We start from the raw sequence: 25,664 nt of genomic DNA on the forward strand, positions 1-25,664 counted from the left end.
TGTTGGCTCATAAAGTTTTTTGACAGTGGATACAATTCAACCTTTGTGGGGAGAAGTGAAATATGTGATCTCATTAAAACAGGGTAGTCAGGGTTCAGAGTTTTGAGCCCACAGTTCAAAGCAAGCTGAGCAGTAGGACTTCATTTAGCATGGACTGACTGACTGACTGACCGATCAACTGACTTATTTCCTATCTCCCTTGCTACCTCTATCCATGTTTTTTGGTTTGAGATGGGGTCTTGCTATGTTCTCATACTGGCCTTGAATTCTTGGGCTCAAGCAGTCTACCCACCTCAGTGTCCCAAGGAACTGTGACTATAGGCACACCATCTTGGTATCTCGTCTTTTTTAAAAATTATTATTATTTTTCTTCCTGGTACTGGAGATTGAACCCGGGGGCACTTTACTAAACTACATCCCTAATCCCCTTTGTGTTTTATTTTGATACATGTGTTCACTAAGTTGCCAAGGCTGGCCTCTAGTTTCTGATCCTCCTGCCTCAGCTTCCTAAATCATTGGGATTACAGGTGTGCACCAACTGGTTCTCTTCTTGATGGTCTGTTAGGAAATAAACTATTGAGATTGGCAAACTTCTAATTGCTAATGAAATTTCCCTTCAATTTTTTTCTAAAATTTTATGATTATGGGGCTAAAAGAAAATAAGCATTTATAAGAAAATTCCAGTTAAAAGGTTGATATCTGAGGTTCCATCATTGGGGTTTTTTGTTTTTTGTTTTTTAGTTTTTGGCGGGAAGGGTCCCAGGGATTGAATTCAGGCATTCATCCACTGAGCCACATCCCCAGCCCTATTTTGTATTTTATTTAGAGATAGGGTCTTACTAAGGTCTTACTTAGCACCTCCCTTTTTCTGAGGCTGGCTTTGAATTCATGGTCCTCTTGCCTCAGCCTCCTAAGCCACTGGGATTACAGGCATGTGCCACCTTGCCTGGCTTCATCATTGTCCAAAAGAACTAAAGATAGTCTCTTATGCCAGACATTAGCTATTTTTCTAAACAAAATACAACTGAAAATGTCTTGCTAGTAAATGGACTTACCCATTCTCTTAAAGCATATAAATATGTACAGTAAAGTATTTACTGTAATAGGCATGTCTGCAAGTTCATCTGCATACTGGTGGGCTGCTCCCACTCCTCTTTCTTTTAAGCTTTGTGCTTTCTGTATGCCCTGCCTCTCAAATACACCATTATGTACTTCCCATTTGAAAGGGTTCGGAGTCAATTTCTGTATGCATCTAATCCTTTCTGAGTTCCCTTCCCCACTAAATTTCACATAACTCTTAGATACCACAGTGTTTTGTTCACTTGTTTGCCTTTTGTTTTAAAAGAGGTTTTAAATCCCTTTAAATTTAGTGTGCTGGCTCGAGCTCCACACTGTCTTGTAACCTCACCCTACTCAAATATAGAATTTATATTCTTTGCCTGGCCTCTGTAGGCTTTGAGCTGTGACACCTGCTTACCATCAGCTGCTCCTACTAGTTTTCTTGCTCTCATACCATTTTTCCCCCTCTTTCTCTGAAGGAAGAGAGCTTATTAGCTTAAGTCCTTTCATTGGCTAAAAATGTGTAGTGATGATAGCTTTCCTTCTCAACAGTGTTACTGAGCAGTGTGGTTTACACATTTATAAGTTAGATGAAAAGTACATGTTGAAAAGAACTTCTGCTTTGGAGTCAGATGGGTGTTTGAAATGGCTCCACTGGTTTCCAGCTATATGACCCCAGACCCATGATTGACCCTGTGAGCATCTGTGTGTCTGAGAATAATAATGCTTTCCTTACAGGGTTGTTTTAGAGCGTTTGGCACATTATAGGTACTCAGTAAATTGTTATTATAATTAAGTTCAGAACTTTAATATTTTTGTACTTCATGATCCTACATTTCATTCTTGACAAGTGAGCCCATTGCAGATATACTGTCCTGTACTTATCTGTGTTATTGTCCAATTAACTATATTCTTTAAATATTGCTCTAAATGAGGCAAACTGTAGAATGATTGAGGATTTGTCCCTTTTCTGTTCTGTACTCATCTGTGTTATTGTCTGATTAACTATATTCTTTAAATATTGCTCTAAATGAGGCAAACTGTAGAATGGTTGAGGATTTGTCCCTTTTCCGTTTTGTTACTTGGGATTGAACCCAGGAGTACTTCACCACTGAGCCACATCCTCAGTCTTTTTATTTTTTGAGACAGAGTCTTACTAAGTTATTGATGGTCTCACTGAATTGCTGAGGCTTGGCCTTAAACTTGTGGTCTTCCTGCTTCAACCTCCTGAGTTGCTGGGCTTACTGACGTGTGCTACGGCATCCAGCTTAGATCTGGTTCCTAACCATGGGTAAAGAGAAAAAGCATAGCATAAATACATTTGACCTTTGGCATTTCTTCTAAAATATGATGTATGTTTTATAGGATTTCGAGTTAGGTCAGTTGATTTAAAAGATTTGACTATTTTAATGATTATTAAAAAAACCACAAAAACTTTGAAGATTATTTTCATTCAGTTCTTTTACTTAATGATAATTTGACTTCTTCGGTCTTTTACTTGAGTTTTCAATTGCCTCTCAAAACTGGTGAGATAAACATGTATATTACTAAATTATCCAAGAAGCAATATTCAGTTCTTGAAAAATAGATCAAAAACCAGGTAACCAGGGCAAACAATGTTTAATAAGAATACATAGTGTAGTCTTAATAGGTGGTTATTTTAGTGTCTAATATAGGGATTTTTAGGGCATTCAGGCTTATTTTTTATAAAACTGTAATGGTGGGTACATATCATCATATATTTGTCGCTGATGATAACACATAGAATGCATAACACCCCACTCATATAACACCAAGAGTGAACCCTAATGTAAATCATAGACTTTGAGTTATGATGTAGAATTATCATTTGTAACGAGGGTACAAGTTCTAACAAGTGCGGGATATTTGTGGAGGAGGCTGAGCATACGCTTAAGGACAGGGAGTATAAGGTAACTCTGTACTTTCTGCTTAGTTTTGCTATGAATCTCAAAGTGCTTTATAAAATAAAGTTATTAATTTAAAGAAAAGATAAACAAAGGTAAACTTATATATAAATTAGAATATATAATGTTTTATACTTAATATTTGTAATAAGACCATGATTATTATAGATAACCATTTTATAAGCACCTGAAATGTGAGAAATTGGTTTTTTGATTTTACACTGAATAAGTAAACTACAGTCAGGCATGGTGGCTCATGCATGTAATCCTAGCAACTTGGGAGGCTAAAGCAAGTTCAAGACCAGCCTCAGCAACTTAGTGAGAACCTGTCTCAAAATAAAAATAAAAAAAAATTTAAAAAGGGGGGCAGGTCTGGGGATGTGGCTCAGTGGTTAAGCGCCCCCTGGGTTCAGTCCTCAGTTTAAAAAAAACAGTTAACTGTGCTTTTCTGATTATTCTTTAATTTATGTACAAATACTTGCCTGAGTAAATTGTGAACACAGGTATAATAATCTAATACAAATAGCTTTCTTTAGACCTGTTGACTAGCTCATAAAGCCAGTTATCATAAATTTACTTGAAAAAATGATTTTTTATTTTTTTAATTTCAAATTTTTTTAAATGACTGGAAAAGGTGTTAATACCATTGTGGCTTTTATCAAAGGATCTCAAAAATATGGATAAGACATCTTTCTGAGACTTAATATAAGACTGTTGACTTTCGAAGTTCTGGGAATTGTTGCTAAGTGTTGTGACACATCTGCATGTATACAAAGCAACAAAATCAGAAACGAACTCTAGTTTCAAACTTGAACGCAGAGGCAAAAATCTTACTAATTTTTGATTCCTTGTCGTAAAACGGACTTGGTTGAATACACCATGCAAAAAGAACAAAACAAGAGACCTTGTCATCAGGCCTCACAGTTCACAGTCTTGGTGAAAGGGAGAGAGATGGAATTCCGTGTGTGTGTGTGTATAACCTGAGAACTGTAAGAATTGTTTGTCATCCATCTATGTATTTTAGTTTTAAGTAACTTTATAAGTTAACATCTTGCTATGACTTCAAGTTGCTTTCTTTAGGTTAAGAAGGTGATTATTATTATTTTTTTTTTTTTCTTAGTTCTTCTGGTTCTGCCTCAGTCTTGACACACAGCAGTTCGGGAAATAGCCTAAAACGCCCAGATACTACAGAATCACTGAATTCTTCCATGTCCAACGGTACAAGTGATGCTGGTAAAGGACTTTTGCAAACAGCATTTTTAATCTTAGAAACATTTGTAATACTGGTAGCAGCATGATTTGGCCCAATTTAATACTAGTCTAAGAGGATCTGTTTTGTTTTAGATCTTTTTGATTCACATGACGATAGAGACGATGACGGAGAGGCAGGGTCAGTGGAGGAGCACAAGAGTGTTATCATGCACCTCTTGTCACAGGTTAGGCTCGGAATGGATCTTACTAAGGTAAGAGCTAAATTTGGGATTTGGTTTAAGACTTAATTTGTATGTGTGATTCCCAGGGTTTGGGTGGTTATAGTACTTAGAAAAATGATAAAATTTATATGTAAAATGATATATTTGTGTCATGTGATTTAACATACAGACAAGTAATCTGAAAATTTTGTAAATGGTTGCTATAAGTTCACTTATGATTTCCTGGAGAATATGAGTTGTGGAGATTAAGATTTGAATTTTATTTTATTTAAATGAGAAATAATAATGGGGACTTGGTTAGAAAGCAAAACCTCAATTGCAGTGATGTGTGCATAGAATCACAGTGAACAGAGTTCCAGTCTTAGGGTGGAAGGATCTGTGTTTACCTCCTACCTCTGGTAATGCCAAACCATCTGACCTTGAGCAAGTCCCTTCCTCCAGATCTCCTGCAAAGTGAACATACAGTGGCCTCCTTCTCAATGTTATTGTAAGGATTGGAAGATGCATGTTGAGCCATATAGTGGCTATATTCTGGATTTGAATTTGAATTTAAACCTGGAGCTTTAAACAGTGATTTAGGAGACTTAAGTATATCTTTGTGTATATCTGCCACTGTGCTAAGCATGTTTAACTCCATTTTATAGATGAGGAAACTAAACCCAGGTTGAAAAAAAATTTTTTTTTTTTAGTTGTAGATGGATAACAATACCTTTATTTATTTTTATTTATATTTCTTTTTATGTGATGTCTAGGATTGAACTCAGTGCCTCACGCATTCTAGGCAAGCACTCTACCACTTAGCTACAACCCATCCCTCAGGTTAAAATTTGGCTGAGTCATATTAAGGTGGCAGAACACTGATTCTAACCTGGCTTGTGATTTTAAAATGTGTCATCTTTCCATTGTTGCCCTTGAAGTGAGGGTTTGAGCTGTGTAGCTTTCATTTCATATTGGTTGAATTATTGTATCTATCTTTAGAATTTTAGAAAATTTATTATTTTCACTTTATTTATGACAAAATGAACTCTAGTACTTTGTCACTGGTGAACTTAATCTTGATTTTGAATTTAGAGAGTTATTATGAAAAATGCTAATCCAGTAATACCTTTTAATAATTTATAGTCATGAGTCATTTAACCATAGGGACATGGTCAGAGAAATCTGTCATTAGGCAATTTATCACAAACCTAAATAGTATAGCCTGCCTCACTCCTAGGCTATATTATAATTTTATGGGATCATTGACCTATATGAGATCCATTTTGACCAGTTATGTGGCACATAATTTTATCTATCATTGAATCTTTTATTTAGAAATATTTCACAAAACTAGAAAAAGTAGTACTACAATTCATTCTGAAAATTAAGGGACCCAGAATAGCCAAAGCAATCCTGAGCAAAAAGAATGATGTTGAAGGCATCATAGTACCAAACCAGAAATTATACTACAGAGAAAAACAGATTGTCACTGGCACCAAAATAGACATGAAGGCTAATGGAATATAATGGATGACACATAAATACAGTTACCTGATACTAAAACATATGTTGCCAAAAACATGTTAGAGTAAAGATAGTCTTTTTAACAAATGGTGCTAAGAAAACTAGACTTACATATGTAGAAGAATGAAGCTCTCAACCTGCAGGGAAGTCAACTCAAAGTGGATTAAAGTCCTAGGAATTAGAAACTCTTATTCTAAGAGGTAGGCCCATCGCTCCCAACATATTGGTATAGGAACCAACTTTCTTAACAATCCCCCTAGAGAGCAAGAAATAAAACTAAAAGTCAGTAAGTGGCATGCCATCAAACTAAAAAAGCTTCTGTATAGCAAAGAAAACGAGCATAAAAAGAGAGCCTACAGAATGAGAGATCTTTGCTACCTGCTCCTCAGGATATTAATACCCAGAATATATATAGAACACAAAAAATCCATAAATGGGCAAAAAAGAACTACACAGACACTTCTCAAAAGAAGAAATACAAGTAGCCAACAAATACATGAAAAAATATCCAACGTCTCTAGCAATTAGGGAAATGCAAATCATAACCAATCTCACTCCAGTCAGTAATCAAGAATAATTAGGGCTGGCAAGAATGTGGGGGGAAAGATATACTCATGTATTGTTCGTGGGATTGCAAATTAGTGTATCCACTCTGGAAAGCAGTATGGAGGTTCCTCAAAATACTAGGAGTAGGGCTAGGGATGTGGCTCAAGTGGTAGTGCGTTCGCCCGGCATGCGTGGGGCGCTGGGTTTGATCCTCAGCACCACATAAGAATAAAATAAAGATGTTGTCTCTACCGAAAAACTAAAAAATAAATATTAAAAAATTCTCTCTCTCTCAAAAAAAAAAAAAAACAAAAAACTAGGAATTCCCAAATGATCCAGCTAACCCACTCCTCCATATATTTCCAAAAGATCCAAAATCAGCATACTATAGGGAAACATCAGTGTTTATAGCAGCACAGTTCACAATAGCCAAACTCTGGAACCAGCCTAGGTACTCTTCAATGGATGAATAGATGTACTCAGTGAAAGGAAACTTGCACAGAGGAAATGACATTTGAATATGCAGTACCCCTTTTCTGTTTTTCATCTGCTGGGCTAGTTAATGGGCATTTTGGAATAGATGAATTTGAGTGGTATTGTTTTAGAAACATGCCTGGGCAGTATCTGATAAGTGTTAAATGATTGGAATGAGTATTCTTTTAGCAGTTCAGTTATCTGTGTTTGGAATTTAATCCTCACAGGTCAATTGTGTTTTTCAGGTAGTTCTTCCAACATTTATTCTTGAAAGAAGATCTCTTTTAGAAATGTATGCAGACTTTTTTGCACATCCGGACCTGTTTGTGAGGTATTTGAACACAGTAGTTTCTAGTTTTTCAGTTTTGTTACTCAATAGCCTTCTGCCTTTGCAGGATAAATGAATTCCTTCTTGCCTTTCAGACATTTCTGGGTAACAGCAGGATTGAATGTTTGTTTACATTATCTGGTGATGGTGATTTTGTAAGGCAGCCAAGTTTACCACTTTAAAAAACTTCTTAAGAACCGATTAATAGATGCCCAGTATGTATAAGGCCAAAATTATAGGCTTATTTGATCCAAACATTGATTATACTGTTAATTTATTTGTACTGTATCCTGGGAGAACTTCACTGAACTAAATTCAGAAAACTTTTCTAAAGGTTTCTAAACAAGAAAACATTTCTTGTTTGGCAGGCACTTTGTTATGAACTGGAGAAAGAAAAAAAATTCTGTGTCTGCCCTCGAGTTTACAGTCTAGTGTCGGATTATAAACTTTCATAAATTTTAAACTTAAAGTTTGTACTCTTAGTTGTCTGTTACAAGGATATATGTAAAGGTAGGATTGATTTATGAGGAAGCAAGTTCACATTGCTATTTTTATCGGTAGCAGGGAAATTTTCTTTGTAATCGGAAATGCTCTAATCTATTTTCTCTGATTGTATCTCTTGCCTTGGACTATGATTCACTGCAGCCAGAATAAATCCCTCAGGTTTCATGGTGATTGGGCACATAGGCTGACATATATGTATATATTTATTCCTTCTTGATGAAGGTTTTAGAGGACCAGATAACCAGTTTCGAAAAGGCATGAATACAAATACATATGGAAGTGTTTGAGTTAGTAGATAATCTAACAAATAAGCACTTTAAAAAAAAATTTGGTAGTTGAGATGTACAGCATGCCTTTATTTTATTAATTTTTTTTTTATGTATTGCTAAGGATTGATTGAACCCAGTGCCTCACATATGCTAGGCAAGCATTCTGTCACTGAGCTACAGCCCTAGCCCCAACAAATAAGCTCTTATTGGTAATATGTGCAAGTAAAAATAGAAAGTATCAATTGTTCATTAGATCTGAAATTTAAGGGTTGTTTTTTGTTTTTGTGAGGATTAAATTTTGTGGTCCTTATGAACCACTTGAATAAAATATAGCTAAAAAGCCAATAGGTGCTGGACATGTGGCCCATGCCTGCAATCCCAGCAGCTTGGGAGGCTAAGACAGGAGGATAGCAAGTTCAAGGGTAGCCTCAGCAGGTCAGTGAGGCTTGGCAAGACCCTATCTCAGAATAAAAAGAATAAAAAGGACTGGGGATGTGGCTCAGTCATGTGTGCCTCTAGGTTCAATTTCTGGTTCCAAAAGAAAGAAAAATGCCAATAGATGAGATTAAATGGAATATTGAAAATACTTGATTAATTAAAAAAAAAGGAAAGAGGAGAAATAATGCCATGAGGAACAAAAAGGACATGTAGAAAACAAATATTAAGATGGTAGAGTTTAAGCTCATTTACATCAGTAATTATGCTAAATGTAAATATAATATGCCCACAATTTAAGAGAACAGAGATTGTCAGACTGGATAAAACAAAATGCAGCTGTATTGCCATTTCAAGGGGAGAGACTTGAAATATAAAGACATTGCTTGGTTAAAAGTAAAAGGATAAATTTAAAAAAAAAAAAAAAAAAAAAAAACAAGGGGCTGGGGATGTAACTCAGTGACAGATTGTGTGCTTAGCATGCAAGAGGCCCTGGACTTTAAAAAAGTAAAAGGGTAGGCTCCCAGGTCAAAATGGCAACCAGGCCTGCTGTTGCAGCATCAGGCCAGTGGCTGGATGGTGTCCGAAAATGTTATATTGCTGCAGGAGTCAATAAACTAGGAGTAATGAGAGATGATACAGTATATCAGGATGATGTAAAAGAAGCCATAGAAGGTTTCCTGAGAACCTTCCAATCCCACCAGTTCTTCCCTGATTTTTCTGAGAAAATCATAAGACTGTAGAAGATCCAAAACAGTATAATTGGTCACCTTGATTCAACTGACCTTTCTGAACACTGCCTAGCAATTGTATAACAGCCTTCTCAAGTGCACTTAGAATATTCATATGGAGAGAAAAAAAGAAAAACCTAAAAAAGATAGATCATATGCTGCAAAGCCTTAATCGATTTAAACTAATTGTATTCACATAGAATATATTTTCTGATCATGAAAGGATTAAATTAAAAATTAACAATAGATACAGGAAATATCTGTTTGTTAATAAAATAATGTACTTACATCAGGTTCTGGAATAGGCAAAACTAATCCATTGCACTAGAAACTAGAAGCACTGTTTGCTAGGGTGGGGAGAGGTGGTAGTTGCTTGAACAGAAGAATGATAAAACTTTCTAGAATAATGATTAAGTAAATGGATATGTACACTTGTCAAATTCTTCAAACACTAAGGTTAGTGCATTTAATTATGTATGTTATACCTCAAGTAAAAAAAAAAAATCTTAGGGGTAACTCTTGGTCCTGGGTCCTCTCCAATCCGTGGCTTAGGGCAGACATGCTAACAAAAAAGCAGGGCACTAAATTTTTTCTTTGTCTCTTGCAGCATTAGTGACCAGAAAGATCCCAGGGATCGAATGGTTCAGGTTGTGAAATGGTACCTCTCAGCCTTTCATGCAGGAAGGAAAGGATCGGTTGCTAAAAAGCCATACAATCCCATTTTGGGTGAGATCTTTCAGTGTCACTGGACGTTACCAAATGACACTGAAGAGAACACAGTGAGTTCTGCACCAACAGTTGTTTTATCTTAAATTGTACTGATGGAAAATTTTACTTCATTTAAGGGCTGATAACAATGATGAAGGCAGTGAGCAAGATATGCTTACTATGCAAAGAACATTGTTGTCAAATTAGCATATTTTGAAAATAGTGAGGAAGAGTTACAGTGGAATGAGATGAGAACAGAGATTGAGAAATCAGATCATATAGGGCCTTGTACACCATAATGATAATTTTATAGCTTGTCAGAATCTCATTTTTGTTTTGAAAAAGTCATTATGATGAGTTTCTGAAAACCAGATTTAGAAGCAAGGAACCATTCATTATTCCAAGAGAGAGATGCTTGATTCCAGTTCTGTTTTGGTGGTAGAACTGGTAGATGGATTGGGGGAGGAAAGGTAAGGAAATCAATCAGAGATGAGCCCTTGGATGTGTGCTTCAGCAGGTGGTACTGTCATTTACTGGTAAGAAAATATTGGACCTGGGGAGGGAAAAAATCAAAGAGCTCTGATTTGAAATTAGAGTATAAGGGGTTTGTTAGACATGTAAGTGAAGTTGTCTGGAATCTGAGAGGGTAGAATATGGAGAGAGTTCTTAGCTGGAGATGGGACTTCCAAAATTTTAGTATGTTTAGATGGTATTGTGAAGTCTTACATTTGGATGAAATTATCTAGGAAGATAGCTTAGCTAGTGAAGAGGATGTAACCCAGAACTGAGCCCCAGAACTCTGTCATTTATAAATCTAGGAACATTAATGAAGAGTTAGATAGACACTAAAAGGCTTCTAAGGATGGAAAAGAAAAAGTTCCTAGTCCATTGTGCCTGCCACATAGTAATCTTTCAGTAAACATGAGTCTGTATAACTTTTCCTTCCTAAGTGACACTTTACATATAGTCTTTACTAAAGATAATCAGTATATGTCTATTCACTTGACAGACATAAGTATCCACTGTGTCAGGCCTTTAGGATTGTCTTAATATAGTCAGGGAGATTGACACAAACTGTAATAATAGTATTGTAATTGAGTGCCATAAAAGAAATATGTGTAGGGTGATTGGTGTGTATATAGGAGGGAGCAAAGACTCCAGTTAACAGATTTTCTGTATTGTCATTTGTTTTTGTATTGTCCCACATCAGTAGGAAATTATGTTGTATTTGCTTGCAGGAGCTAGTTTCAGAAGGACCAGTTCCCTGGGTTTCCAAAAACAGTGTAACATTCGTGGCTGAGCAGGTTTCCCATCATCCACCCAGTAAGTTACATAGCTCTTCTGCAACATCCACTATGAAACTATTCTGCCTGCTGAAGATCATTAAAAATTCTGTAGCTGGGATTGCTTTAATTGTCAGTTGTATGGCTAGCTGTATCATCATCATTACCTGAAGTAGAAACTCAATTGATTTGTTCTTGTTGTCAATTCCTTGTATAAGTTTCAAGATTCTTAGTATCACTGACTAAATATATATATGAAAAGAAGGAATTTGGGAGATAGATGTGGTGGTACACAACTGTCCACACAGCCACTCAGGAGGCTAGAGAATCATGAGTTTGTTTTATTTTGCTTGAGCAAAATAAAAAAAGGTTAGGGATGTAGCTCAGTGGTAGAGCACCCCTAGGTTTAATCCCCAGTATCATTTTATTTTAAAAAAAATGGGGGCTGGATTTGGGAAACCAATGCTTAATGCTTCTAAACTCACACATAATGCTCTGCTCTAGAGAGACCTTAGCAACTTTCAGACAGTTTGTATAAATGATATGTAATTTTTATATTGTATATTCTGGACATAGTGGAAAGAATAAATATCCTCAACATCTTATTTAGTGAAGTATTAAAATTGGAAGTACTGGATGGGCTCAGGTTGGGGCTGGTAATAGGCATGCTTGCTGACCAGAACACAAGACACTTTTGATTTTATGTCTCCTGGAGTGTCCACAGCCAAATTCATTTTAGAGGAGCTTTGAATGGGTGCTTACATTGGAGAAAGAGTGGAAAAGGCAAGTGGGTACCTCATGGCCTAATATAAGGTTGTTCTTTGAGAGGTAAAGGACTTCCCTGTGAAACCAGTTTTTTCCCCCAGATGGGGTTTAAAGAGGTAGCTGTAGCTATATAGTGCACTAATAGAAAACACTTTCCTATTCAGTTTCAGCCTTTTATGCTGAATGCTTTAACAAGAAAATCCAATTCAATGCTCATATCTGGACTAAATCAAAATTCCTTGGGATGTCAATTGGGGTGCACAACATAGGGCAAGGTAAGTTTGTGGGCATTGGGTGGACTACAGTGTTAGTAGGAGTTTGTATGTTTTCGAATACCTGATAGACACCTGTCTAGTAAGGGAAAATGGCTACAGAAAGCCATACTGCATGCTATTGGGTGCATGAAAGCATATGTACTGGGATGAAGACAGGGGTGGGATACAAAATAGGTTACTCCTAAATCAAATGAAGTATCCATTAGGCAAACTACAAAGCCTTGTGGCCAGTTGACACTATTAATCAGAGGTTTTATTCCTTCTCTCCCCAGGCTGTGTCTCATGTCTAGACTATGATGAGCATTACATTCTCACATTCCCCAATGGTTATGGAAGGCAAGTAGAGCCATTTCCATTTCCTCTGATCAGCAGAAGACCCCACCATATCCATTCCTTTCCTCATAACTGTCAGCCTTACCTGAGAACTTTTGATTTTCCAGGTCTATCCTCACAGTGCCCTGGGTGGAACTAGGAGGAGAATGCAACATTAATTGTTCCAAAACTGGTTATAGTGCAAATATCGTCTTCCACACTAAACCTTTCTATGGAGGCAAGAAACATAGAATTACTGCTGAGATTTTGTAGGTATTTTGTTTTTCTCAGTGCTATTCCATTTTTCTGAAATACTTCCTTTTGTCTAAACTTCTTTGTTTAGAAGAAATTGTTTTGTCCTTTTAAACTTGTAGTACATCTCTTACTAAAATCCCTTATGAAAAGGAGACCTAGAACTCAGGTTCATAAAAGTCAGGGGTCACTGATGAGACCTGCTTCCTCACAACCTGATTTGCAATGGGAACTTTCTTGGCTAACCCAGACCATGGATTCTTAAAGATTGGTCCATAAACTAGTCCTTAACAGCAGACTTTGTGAGTGTCCCCGGAGTGTCTCCCAAGTCTTCATAGTCCTTCCCTTTTCTGTGCCTTTGCTAGGGGGAAAGCAGTTGGGTGGGTTCAGAGCTTGCCTGGAAGGGGAGAGTGCAGTGTTGTGCCACTGGACTTATGTCTGCCTTGGAAGGCCTTATTGGGAACAGTGTCAGATGGAAAATACACGACTGGTAAACCAGCTTTCTAGGGAGATGACTTAATGTGGATAACTAAATTGGCACTCCAAAACATCTTGAGCAGGTTGGGTCCAGGAACATAAGATGAAGTTTACAAAGAATCAGTAACATTGTTGGATTCAGAAAATATGGAGGGCTTAGAGAGCAACGTGAGTCACTGCTAAAAAATAGGTAGACAATGGAAGCAAGTCACCCTCCTTTTGAGGTAACCAACCCAACAGGAACTGTTAGCTCAACAGAATTTTCTGCCAATTAGAGCCATATGTAGTAGAAAGACTACCTTCAAAAGTTGTGAGCTCGCTGGGCACAGTGACACATGCCTGTAATTCCAGTGGCTTAGGAGGCTGAGGCAGGAGGGTCGTAAGTTCAAAGCCAGCCTCAGCAACTTAGTGAGGCCCTAAGTAACTCAGCGAGAGCCTGTCTCTAAAAAAAACATTAAAAAAGGTCTGGGGATGTGGCTCAGTGGTTAAGTGCTCCTGGGTTCAATCCCCCAATAACCCCCTGTACCGCCCCCCCACCACCACCAAAAAGTTGTGAGCATCAGACAAAGTTTGAGCATCAAACTTTTTGGTCTTTGGACCCCTTTATTATATCCATCAATATTTTCATGAGAAATTAAAATATTTTAAAATATTAATTTTTAAATTAGATTTTTTTGCAAAAATAAATTTTCTAAAACTTAAAATTTTGAGAATAATAGCTTTTTATGTTTTGAAAGTTTTATAAATCTTCAATAATCTGCTACTTCTATTCTGTACACTTGTGAAAAAACCAAGTGGAAATGGCAAGTAATATCTTATTACGAAAATAGTTTTGACATTAAGCACTCCCTCCCTTATAGGGTCTTGGGAACCCTTAAGGGTCCCCAGACCACACTTGGAGTCATCTCATAATAACCTTCTAATCCTGGGATATTTTCTTTCTCATTGTTCCCTTTTCCCCCATTTTCACTTGTTTCCAGCAAGGGATAGCAGTTTTCACCTCTCTACCTTGGCTTTTTTTTTTTTTTTTTTTTTTTAAGTTTCTGGTCTCTTTTAGCCTCAGTTTATGCTTTGTCCTTCCTAACCTGGCCTATGCTATTAAATTTATCTGCCCAAATTCCATATCTGCCAGACACACCACTGTGGTGTCAAGTAAAGGCCTGTCAGGGCTTTGGAGGATCCTTGGTTAGGAAAAGAGCCAAAACTATTTGATCTAGAGATTCCTTTAAGCCTGGGGAGAAAAACTATATACTAGAGTTAAGTTTCTTCGCACCAGCAGTTTTGCCCTTGACCCCTGGTGCCCATATGAGCTCACCACACACTTACCACCTAGAATCTCATTGGTGAGTGAGTCTAGTAGGCTGTGAACAGTTGGAGGGCAGGCAATGTGCCAGGTGCCAGCACCTAGCACAGGGCTCCCTTGCCTATCTCACACCCATTGCTCATGGGATCTGCGGTTTATTAGCATCTTGTTTAGGGCCCCTTTCTTATCATTAGCCTTGCGAAATCTAGTTCCATTAAGCAATTTTTACCAAAAACCTCACAGTTGCTCTTTTATGTTCTATGCTTTGACAGTAAACCATGCTGCCTACAAAAAAAAAAAAATAAATAAAAAGGTAGAATAATTCCCAATTTGACACTAACACAAATATTTCCTTTTATATTTAGTTCTCCAAATGACAAGAAGTCTTTTTGCTCAATTGAAGGGGAATGGAATGGTGTAATGTATGCAAAATATGCAACAGGGGTAAGAACCTATATTTTGCCACTTGTCTTTGGCTACATTTAATTTCAGCCTATCCCTTTTCCTACTTTCCATTTGAAACTTTAACCACCAATACCACCTATAATGTCATCTCTTCAGGGTGAGCTTTACTCTTCCTTCCCCTTCCTCCTTTCGAGCAGTGCAGGTAATAGAATGATTTTTACTTTTCTCTCTTTACAAAACCCTTGAGAATAATATATGTAAAACAGTGCTTGGCACATATTGAGCACCCTGTGTTAGGCCTATCATCTGAATGTGTGCCATGTTTGTAAAATGGAGTGCTAACCAAATTTGAGTGTGTGTGTATCTACACTCAAAAACTAATAAAATTAAATAAACTGCCACCAGGCCTTCAGAAATGAGTAAGTAAATGAGTCCCACCATCAAGGAATTTTCCCTCTGTATACCACCCATGAAATGTTCTCATTAAGCCAGGAAGAAAGGTGGTATAAGGATAACAGGAGGAATCTGTGAACTGGATTTCAGAGAATTTGCAATGTAAAAAGCACACGAAGATTAATTGTGATGGGTCTGGCTTCCTAGGAATGATGCCCATATATGTAGCAACATAGCCACATTGAAAATATCTGTTGAATTGAGCCTCTGGACTTAAAACATAAAATGGTATTATTTTAGCCTTAAGGCTGCATACAAAACTTACTAAGGCTACATCATTAACATACATGAAACTTAATGTATTAATTAAAGCCTTCTGTGAAGAGTTGACTTTTCCTCAGAAAACAGTTTAAACGATAAAATATCCTTTAACCTCACCTTTTCTAGGAAAATACGGTCTTTGTAGATACCAAGAAATTGCCTATAATCAAGAAGAAAGTGAGGAAGTTAGAAGATCAGAATGAATATGAGTCCCGCTGGTAAGGAAAATTATAACTTCTTTTCTTCAGTGGAAATTATGGCCTTGGGAGGAAGTGCTTACATCTGCCTCTGCAGTTGACCTCTTCACCCTTCCAAGATCACATTTTAAATCTAAGGGAGGTTTTTCCTGAAATGCAGCATCTCAGCTCCTCTGTTCTAACCCTTTCGATTTATAGTAAAGGACACTCAAGCCCTAGAGAGGGAAACTGACTCTCCCAAGTAGGTATAGATAGAACCAGAAGTAGAATCACAGGTCTCAGCTCCCTTTGTCCTTTGTTGCTCTTGTTTGTACTTTGATAGCTAACAGGTGGGTCTTCCTTAGGTCCATTTCTGTATTCTTTACTCCTTCTGTGCCCTGTTGCCACCTTAAAGAGATTTATTATAACACTCAAGAGCCATTTGATTTATATTATTATTTTTATACTGTATTCAGAGGTGGCTCTAGACTTTCATTCCCAAGATTGTCAGTTCCTCTTAATCTCTCTTCTTTAGCCTTTGGAAGGATGTCACTTTCAATTTAAAAATCAGAGACATTGATGCAGCAACTGAAGCAAAGCACAGACTTGAAGAAAGACAAAGAGCAGAAGCCCGAGAAAGAAAGGAGAAGGAAATTCAGTGGGAGACAAGGGTAAGCCCCACCTAACTGCTATTCCCTTGTACCTTGAGTAGTAGTAATTCATTCACGTTTTAGCAAGGTGGTGAACACTATGAACAAAGATTATCACTGGTCCCTTCCTGAAACTCATTTCATCCAATGAAGAGAGAAGGCATGGAATAATAAAAACTACCCTCTAAAAGAATAGTACAAAACAAGCAAATAAATGAATTCTTCTTCTTACAGTTATTCCATGAAGATGGAGAATGCTGGGTTTATGATGAACCATTACTGAAACGTCTTGGTGCTGTGAAGCATTAGGCTGGGAAACAAAAGTTTACACCCGATGACCAGGGCAAGTCGTCCAAATTAAGCAACAATCTTCCTTTGGGAGAACCTATCACTCCCTTCTTATTGCAGTGGTTCCTATCTCAGGGATACTGGACTTTCTGACACAGATGAACAATTAAAGCTGGAAAAGCTTCCCTTTCTCTATGGCAGTTAAGATTTTGACTTCAGTCCTGAGAAAACGAGATGTCTGCTCCTGTTCCAGACCTCATGCTTTGAAAAGTTTCACACTCTGCACTCTTGTTCTGCTGTTAAGACATGACATACAGACTCTTATTTCTTCGTTCATGTAATCTCTTGGGTTCTATATATACAAATATATACACACAAAAATATACCTGATGGCAGATTTTTCATAATCTTCCATCTATTGTAAATATTAGTTCCTCAGAGTTGTTTTAGAATATTAGTGCAATGTATTAAAATCAAGTGTTAGGTATTATTAATAACTTTTATTTTGGAAATGAACTATTATTAAATTGTATCTAAACCTGGATTACAGTTGAATTATATTCAGTGCTTCTTAAGGCTTCATAAAGTAATTTTTCCAACCTTTTTAAAAAGTGTATTTTTTTTTAATCTTCATGTTTAGACATGGAAGTCAGTTATTTGGCAACCTTGAATATAGTAGCTTTTCACAGGAATTCTTAAAATACTGGAGGGTCTGGCCTCCTTTTCCTCTTCCTACCCTTATCGTGCTGTTCTATCTTTTGTCCCTGCTAAGCTTTTTCCTTGTGTTAACACACATAAGGCTACCAACATTTCACCAAAAATATTTTATTGCCTTACAGTGTTTAATGTGTATTTTTAGAGCCACACACCACACTGAAATAAAACATAATAAAAAGAATGCCACAGCAGCAGATGGCTCATTCTGAAGGGTAATACAGAACTATCTTTATTTAAAAATACATTTAAAAAAAAAAAACAGGTATTAGTACCTAGCATTTAGGTACTAATAACAAATTGGTTACATAGGGCCTCTCAAGAATTGGATTCTCCATCTGAGATGACACAGACCAAAGCTTCCCAAATAACTGCTTCAAATGTGTCAAATTCACACTTGTCCACCCTCTACATTGACCCTGTGTTGGTTAGTCTCAACAGAAAAGAAAAAAGAGTAAATTGAATTCTATGATGCCAGTGCAAAAAATTCAATGGAAGCCCAAAGGCAGTAGTAGTGTAACTCCATAAAATACAAACACATCTTTAAATACACACTCCTTCAGGCCAATGAGACTGCAGTTTATTTGACTATTTTATGGTAGGGGAGAAGGCTGAGTGTTGATGTGAAAGCCCTGATATCAGTAATGGGGATGGTAGAATCTGCCAGCAAAGGAGAAGGTGGCAGGTAGGCTAGCTGCATCACTTCACAAGAAGAGTTTGAATCCTCACCAGAAGGGGTGCCATCCCCTTCTGGTTCATACTTCCCATATCCAACAACCTGAAAGAGGAAAAGACTCAAGGTAAGAAATGTGTTGGCTATATTGTAGGCAAACAACTTGTTTAGAATTTCTGTTAACCACCCAAACTCAGTAAAAGACAACCCTGGAAAGAAAGGAACTACAGTTTACTTAACCATACTCACATGAACACTGAGCATTTTACTTCCCGGTCCTCTGTGAGCCTTGAACCAGTTAACCAGGTCTGACTTTGAGAATGACTTCAGAGCTTCAATCTTATAGAGGAAAGGGAGATAGGAAAGACATCTAGATTGATCCTGCTTATTTCTGAGCACTTTTTTATTTTCAGTGTTAGCTCTAGCCTTCCAGAGAAGGATAGAGAGAGGATGAACCTCTGTGGCACAGATTCATGTTTCATAGTCATGATCTACATTAGCCGGTAAGCAAGACAGCAGATGTTATAATTACAACTCAGTACTGTACTTAACTAGAAACCCAAGTCTTTGGTGTCACATTTCATTTCTCTGGCTTGAGAAAATATAGCAACTACTGATGTCAACTGGAGTGCTTTTATTGAGCTAGGCTCCTTCTGCCTCACAGAGCAATGATGTCTTTGCTAATGCACTGCAGGAGAGCTACCTATAATCAGAGGTGGCACTGAATTGCAGGATCCAGAGAGTTCTTTTTCATGGGTTCTATTATTTTGAGCTAGAAGTCATCAAAAAACCTATACAACTGGAACAAGTAAATCTGGAGGACATCAAGTCCAACTTTCTATAGCAGAAACCCTTTTTAATCCATATATATAATAAAATGTTGAGCTTCTCTGAAAACAGGTAGTGGGAGGTAAACTTTTGCTGGAAACTCAGTATTTGAATCAAGAAATGAGCAAGTGGCCAGGCCTCAACAAGTATCCCAAGTAGCACAATACTGGGATGCTTGCACTTGAAACTCAGAATTAGGAACCCTCACATCAGGGCTGTGTTGGTCTGAAAATCATTACCTCATGGGCAAGACGGTCAAAGAGATACTGTTGTGTCACCACTTCATTCCAGTTCCTGTCCACCTCCTCCCCAAGGTGGGTATCTTCACACTCTTTGAGCTTGATCAAAGCTGTAACCTGTTCCCACCAAAGAGACACTCAGGCATGACATCACACCAGTGTGCACAGCAGGAATTATAATCCTATCAAATCTGGCTTGTGAAGGACCTAGCCAGCATTATCAGAAGAGAGGAAGCTAGGGGGACGTTATGATCAGATAAAGATGGAGCTATAAATCTCAAACCCGCTGGGCTTGGTGGTGCATACCTGTCATCCTACCAGCTTGGAAAGGTGAGGCAGGAAGATCACAAGTTCAAGGCCAACCTCAGCAACTGGTGAGACCCTGTCTCACAAAAGGCTGGGATATATAGCTTAATGGTAGGTAGAGTTCCCCTGGGTTCAATCCCCAGTACCATAAAAACAAAAAACTGGCCTACACACTGTGAAAAACTGGTATATGGTATCTTGAAGGCTTTCATAAACCAAGACTAGACAGACCAGTGCAGTCACCTGGGTGTTGAATGCATCTTCAGTGAGGTTCTCAATCTTCTCTTCAAAGCTGGAAAGAAACTCTTCTATCTTCTTATCAACAATTTCAGAGCTGAAATAGAATATCTTCAATGAAAAGCAATCAGAGCTCATCTCTGGCAAAAGTCAAAGGAAGGAATTAGGACCAAGGCATATTTCCAAGAAAAAGACAAGTGTTTTCTAAGACTTCCATACTCAACCATAAGCTGAAGGAGGGAAGAGAATGGGGAAGAACCTTCCTATACCCGGCCCCCCACCACTAGAACAATTTCCCTAGTATCCTTATCCAGAAGTAGCTACAGCCATACCTGACCATTCCAAAGCTGAAAACTATCAAGACCTTACATTTAGTTCCAGCATAAATGTCAAGTTGGGAATCATTACCTTTCTTGTTCTCATCTACCTAATGAAATAAAATGGCAAGTGCTGTCAATAAGACTTGAGCCAAATCCTAAAGGGCCACTGGAACCCATATATCAGTCCTCATTATGGTCATCTACTGCCTCCCCTCTGCTCCCCAGTGACTAAATAGAGCAAACCCTGCTTGTTTTAAGAGTTGCATGAGGCTTAAGGAAGTATCTGTAGTTCCCATCCTCCATGTCTAGAATAGATCCATTTATTCACTGGCTTACTCACTTATATTTGGTTGCCTGAGTCCCCACAGTGACAGAGAATCCTAGGATCCCAGATGTATTCCGACAGGTTGGGTATACATGGTACCTATAAACAAAGTGAAAAGTTTTTTGGGCTCATGAGGTCACTGGGCTCTGCCCTCAGAAATTCAAGGGGGAGGGTTTCTGCCCACATACTGGGTTCTGAAAGTCCTAAAAGATGACCATAAATGTGTATACAACTACTTAATTCTCTTGTCAAGGTGTGCACCCCTTTCCTGAACTAGGGACCACAAGTTAGCTTGCTTTCTTATTTATCTTGCAACTTGACCAAACTGAAAACATGATCATAGTCCAAGATGTACCATATTTCAAAAATTCTGACAAGTAAGGCATGGAAGGACTGTCAAGTTCTGAGAAGCTGCAAAAGAAGCCCCAGACTCATTTGTAAAATTTCAGTACCCTTATCAGCGAACTTACCCAAGGGTCTGCTTGGTTCGAAGGAAGTCAAAACAAGGCTCTTCCATGTGCATCTGTAATTCAACACACTAACCATCAGCCCAGAACGCAGCAAAGAGATTTCCATTTTCTCCCCTCAAAAAAGTGTTCCACATACCTCCATGATCCAGCCTCTCACTACTTTCCTCCTATATCCATTTTCTATGCTCTTACTGGGTAAGAATACTAAATGACTACCCCAAGTCACTAGCTTCCAAGGAGAAAGGCTAGGTCTCAGTGAACCCAGGCTCTTAAAAACACCTTGAGACTCACTTTATGCACTTACCACAAGCAGCTCCATTAGAGTATATTCTCTTAAACTCCTGGTACCTGACTGAAAAGACAAAGTGATCAGACAAACTAAATATCCAGTGGCTTACAAAACTTTTTAATATTAGCTATTCTTTTTAAAACCTTTTTTATAAATTTGCTTATTATTTTTTATTTGATGCTGAGGATTGAACCCAGTGCCTCCCATGTGCTAGGCAAGCGTTCAACCACTGAGCCACAACCCCAGCCCAATATTAGCTATTCTTAACAACTACTTATTATCATCCTCTCTCTTAGCCCCAAGAGAGGTAATCATATATTCTCCCTTCCCACTAACCTGAAGGTCTGTAAGAAGAACTATGCCAGACACCTGTAACTGCAGGTGGACATGGAAGTGGGTCTAATAATCCTGACCTGCCAGATCCTGCCTGGAGGACCTAGAGAACTCACAGGATACTTTCTAAATTCAAGCATTTTAGTTCAAGGCCCTATGGAAGATAGCAGGAAATGGTTGAGGATCGTGAAGGAATAGGACCAGATCTATTTCATAGGTAGAAACAACTGTTCATATAAAAAACACCCAAAAGGAAAAAACCCTACTTAGAAGCCTCATCCTAACTACCCCGGAGAATAACAAAATATCTCAGAATGAAGATGGCAGGAGACAAAGACAGAAGATGGTTGCCTGTGCATGCATCTCCAGAGTCAGGCTCTTTTGAGACTCATTTCTCTTGATCTTCCCACTTCACCAGAGAAAGAGGCCTGTGTGCCCTAGAAGCCCTTAATAATCAACAATGAGATTTCCTATTTTCTTCTAAGAGAGCTGCAAAAAAGAACCAGTGCATCAAGTTTCTATTGAAAATGCTCTCTGTGAGGAGGGAAATGGTTTCCTAAAAGCAGTAGTTTGTGCTAAGAGATGACTAAAAGAAAGAAGTATCTTCAGTCTCACATGTGAAATCCTGCCTAGAACTCTGCCTCTGGGTTTTGAGAAATTAAGAGACTTATAAGCAGGGCCAGGCTGTACTATTTATGGAGTTTGGGACTGAGAGTTGGAACCTAGAAAGACTGCAGGTTGGTTTTTTGCTATCACCAAGGAGATACGCTCCACAGAGAAGATGGGCCTCTAAGGAAAGACAAAAATCTATTCACCTAAATCCAAAACTACTGTGGCTCCTGAAGCACTCATTAAGAAGACTAGGGAAGCCAGACATAGTGGCACATGCCTGTAATCCTAGCAGCTCAGGAGGTTGAGGCAAGAGGATCACGAGTTCAAAGCCAGCAGCAGCAAAAGCGAAGCACTAAGCCACTCAATCAGACCCGGTATTTAAATAAAATACAAAATAGGGCTGGGGATATAGCTCAGTGGCCGAGTGCCCCAGAGTTCAATCCCAGTATTTAAAATAAAATAAAATAAAAGACTAGAGAAAGGCTCAAGTTCACCAACAAAAGATGACTGACATAGGTCAATTTACTTTTGACACCAGACCAGGGCAATGTCAGGATAAGACTCAGGCCTAGGGCCAGAAACACAATACAAGGACAAAAAAAAAAAAAATTTACAAGGCCATGGTACTCAAACCCCAGACCATGGTCCTTCACAAGACCTGAAAGGTAAGAACTGATAAGGACTTCCTCATGCAAGAAACTCAGGACCACAGCAGAAGCTATTGGAACTCCAGAATTTGGGAAGTCAGATGTCAAGCTGGAGGTTTAGAGAAGATCCTTCTTATAGATTAGAAGTTGAGTGGGAGATTAACCACAGGCTAAAGTAGACCATGTGTTAATGGGACTGTTGAAAAGTGCTTCCTTATTTTAAGCTCTTCCCAAGCCTCCAGAATAGTGTGCAAAGAATACAGATTCCAAGGACTGACCAGATAAATTGGAGACCAACAAATGAGGGACTCAGAACCTTGGATTTATCATCCATAAAGTGGAGGTAATAAATCCTTTCCCTCAGGTGTTTTGAAACCTTTATGGCTCATAATCATTCTTGTTCAGTGTATACTGATCGTTTGGCTAGGTTTACTTTTGTCTATTTTTCAAAACTGTCCTATTAACAGGTCTATTTGGGGTTCTGTTAGGGAAACATGCAGGAATTTCCATCCATACTGCATCAGTTCTTCCAGGTTCTAGATTAGTTGATTAATGGAGCAATATCTCATAGTAGAGAAAAGGCCCATTTTACTGATAGAAGCAAAGTTTAAATGTAGTTGCTTCAAGAGGAAAAATGGCACAAGAAGAATTTAAGATTTGTGGTTAAGTTACAGAGGTAATAAGAAGGTCATTGGGTCAGCTCATTCCAAGGTACTTTGGACCTTCCCCCAGACTTTCATGCCCTAAAGGTACTTATCCACAAGAATACAATGGGGCCAACTGACCTGGTAGTAAACAGTGACTTCAGAGTTGGCATCACCCTTGTTTAGAGCTCTCACTTTGCATAAGTGGTGGCCACTGGGTAGCTCTACCACTTGGAATTGCACAGGCATTTCTTGCTCCAGGGGCATGAAATTCAGCTTACTGCAAAAGAATCACATAGATTACTGAGGCAGTGCCTTTATTCACATACACCCTTCCAAAACCTGTGAAGAAATAGTCAGGCCATTCACAATCCCTTCTGATTTGCTTTATCTCAGCCTCAAGAAAATCTACCATGGGTAAATATTTAAAATGTGAGTTTAGTAACAATTAACTTAGCTGTGGGGCTTAATGCCCTTTTTCTGAACACATAATCCTCAAAGAGGAAATTCAAACCAGTACTTACTCAACAACATATTTCAGGAAATCCATAGATTCCTAAGAGGTAAAAGAGAAGAGAATTACTGTATTGGTTCCTCTTAATTTATTTCACCCAGAACCATGTAATGCCAATTAAGTCATTTCATTGATCAGGACAATCAACTGAATGATAATGTTTAATTATTAAATACTGACTGTGTAAGGTGGAAAGGGAGGTACTATGATTGAACCCAGGAGCACTCTGCCTCTAAACTACATCCTTTGCCCTTTTTAAAATTTTTATTTTGAAATATTCTTAAGTTTCTTGGGCTAGCCTGAAATTTGGGGATGCTCTTACCTTAGCTTCTGAAGTGGCTGTGCCACCACACCCAGGTGAATACTCTTAAATGAACAGCTCCTCTTCTGGCTCCCTTTGCAATCTGCTTACCATACACTCCTCATTGGATCAAACTTACTTGTTTAGGGTGAGTGTATCCAAGTGGACATACCCCTGTGTTTTAGAAATCTGGGCCCAAGGACACAGAGCCTGGATAGAATAAGCACTTATTCTAAGAGAACATATTCTCTTCCTCTCCAAAAATTTCTCCTACAAAATAAAAGATTTCTTCTACAAAATAAAAAGATTTCTTCGACAAAATGAGGTATTTTCCAGCCATGGCAGCACACACCTGTAATACCACGAAGGACTGAGGCAGGAGGATCTTAAGTTTGAGGCTGGCCTGGGCAACTTACCAAGACCCTGTCTCAAAATAAAATAAAAAGTTCATTGTCAGAGTGCTTATCCATGCCTGAGGCCCTGGGTTCAATCTCCAGTACCCATACACAGACACAAAAGCCAGGGGTAAGGGTGTGTGTGTGTGGGGGGGGGGGGGGTGTTATGGTTTCTAAAGTGGTTTTTCCTGGCGGCAATCCATAGTACCAAGTCCTCTGGACCCAAAGCCCCTTCTTGGTACTCCCACTGTGCCCAGAAAAAGGCAGCTATTCTTATTCTTTTTATTGTGGATTCAGACTTGGAAAATTCTCTCTGTGGGCAGGACAGATACTAAGAATGGTTTGAGGTTTGGGGGATAAAGATAGAAAAGAAGGGATGGGTAGCAGTCACAGTTTCAAGAGTGATTTATAACTAGGTGGGGTGGCACATGCCTATAATCCTAGCAACTTGGGAGGCTGAGGCAGGAGGCTCACAAGTTCAAGGCCAGCCTCAGCAACTTAGCAAGACCCTGTCTCAAAATAAGAAATAAAACAGGTCAGTGGTTAAAGCACCCCTAGGTTCAACCCCCAGTACCAAAAAAGAAAAATAATAAAGAAGATTTATGTATTCTATCAAAGGGTCAGTCCTGAGAAACTGGGAGGCCATAAAGGAAAACAGTCAATAGCCATTTTAGGAAGAGAGTTCCAAATATACACTCTTGCCTGGAAAAGGCCATTGTCAGTTACAAGACCCCAGAAATACATCTAATTTAATATCAGAAAAAATTCTTTATGGGGCCGGAGTTATAGCTCAGTGGTAGAGCACTTGCCTACCATGTGTGAGGTACTAGGTTAGATTCCCCAGCACCACATAAAAATAAATAAAGTACTGTGTCCACCTACAACCAAAAATATTTTAAAAACAAAAAGAAAAAACTCTTCATATGCTCCCAATCCTCCTCTGCTTCTAATAAGGAAAATGAGTAGTATTATCACAGATTCCTCCCTTTTCCCTCACCTCCA

General features: G+C 38.3%; 2 protein-coding genes across 9 annotated transcripts in view; one reads left to right on the plus strand and one right to left on the minus strand.

Annotated features, from left to right (window-relative positions):
• Positions 1-17,426, plus strand: part of Osbpl9 (oxysterol binding protein like 9) — a 135,466-nt gene extending 118,040 nt beyond the window's left edge. For all 7 annotated transcript variants that reach the window (XM_026381764.2, XM_026381770.2, XM_026381780.2 and 4 more), the window contains 12 exons: positions 4,105-4,217; positions 4,329-4,447; positions 7,186-7,271; positions 9,815-9,986; positions 11,154-11,238; positions 12,128-12,238; positions 12,511-12,574; positions 12,679-12,819; positions 14,948-15,026; positions 15,828-15,919; positions 16,413-16,548; positions 16,762-17,426. In XM_026381764.2, coding sequence (XP_026237549.1) covers positions 4,105-4,217; positions 4,329-4,447; positions 7,186-7,271; positions 9,815-9,986; positions 11,154-11,238; positions 12,128-12,238; positions 12,511-12,574; positions 12,679-12,819; positions 14,948-15,026; positions 15,828-15,919; positions 16,413-16,548; positions 16,762-16,836 — 1,273 coding nt within the window. In that variant the 3' untranslated portion in view covers positions 16,837-17,426. The remainder of the gene's footprint in view (positions 1-4,104; positions 4,218-4,328; positions 4,448-7,185; positions 7,272-9,814; positions 9,987-11,153; positions 11,239-12,127; positions 12,239-12,510; positions 12,575-12,678; positions 12,820-14,947; positions 15,027-15,827; positions 15,920-16,412; positions 16,549-16,761) is intronic.
• Positions 17,427-18,071: 645 nt separating this feature from the next.
• The window catches only part of Nrdc (nardilysin convertase), an 85,487-nt gene continuing 77,894 nt past the window's right edge, over positions 18,072-25,664 (minus strand). For both annotated transcript variants that reach the window (XM_026381752.2, XM_026381745.2), the window contains 9 exons: positions 23,977-24,008; positions 23,594-23,732; positions 21,232-21,279; positions 20,928-20,980; positions 20,473-20,556; positions 19,819-19,909; positions 19,270-19,386; positions 18,452-18,541; positions 18,072-18,307 (listed from right to left, as the gene is read on the minus strand). In XM_026381752.2, coding sequence (XP_026237537.1) covers positions 18,110-18,307; positions 18,452-18,541; positions 19,270-19,386; positions 19,819-19,909; positions 20,473-20,556; positions 20,928-20,980; positions 21,232-21,279; positions 23,594-23,732; positions 23,977-24,008 — 852 coding nt within the window. In that variant the 3' untranslated portion in view covers positions 18,072-18,109. The remainder of the gene's footprint in view (positions 18,308-18,451; positions 18,542-19,269; positions 19,387-19,818; positions 19,910-20,472; positions 20,557-20,927; positions 20,981-21,231; positions 21,280-23,593; positions 23,733-23,976; positions 24,009-25,664) is intronic.

This window comes from Urocitellus parryii, chromosome 11, assembly GCF_045843805.1.
Source record: "Urocitellus parryii isolate mUroPar1 chromosome 11, mUroPar1.hap1, whole genome shotgun sequence".
In the NCBI taxonomy this organism is placed as follows: domain Eukaryota; kingdom Metazoa; phylum Chordata; class Mammalia; order Rodentia; family Sciuridae; genus Urocitellus; species Urocitellus parryii.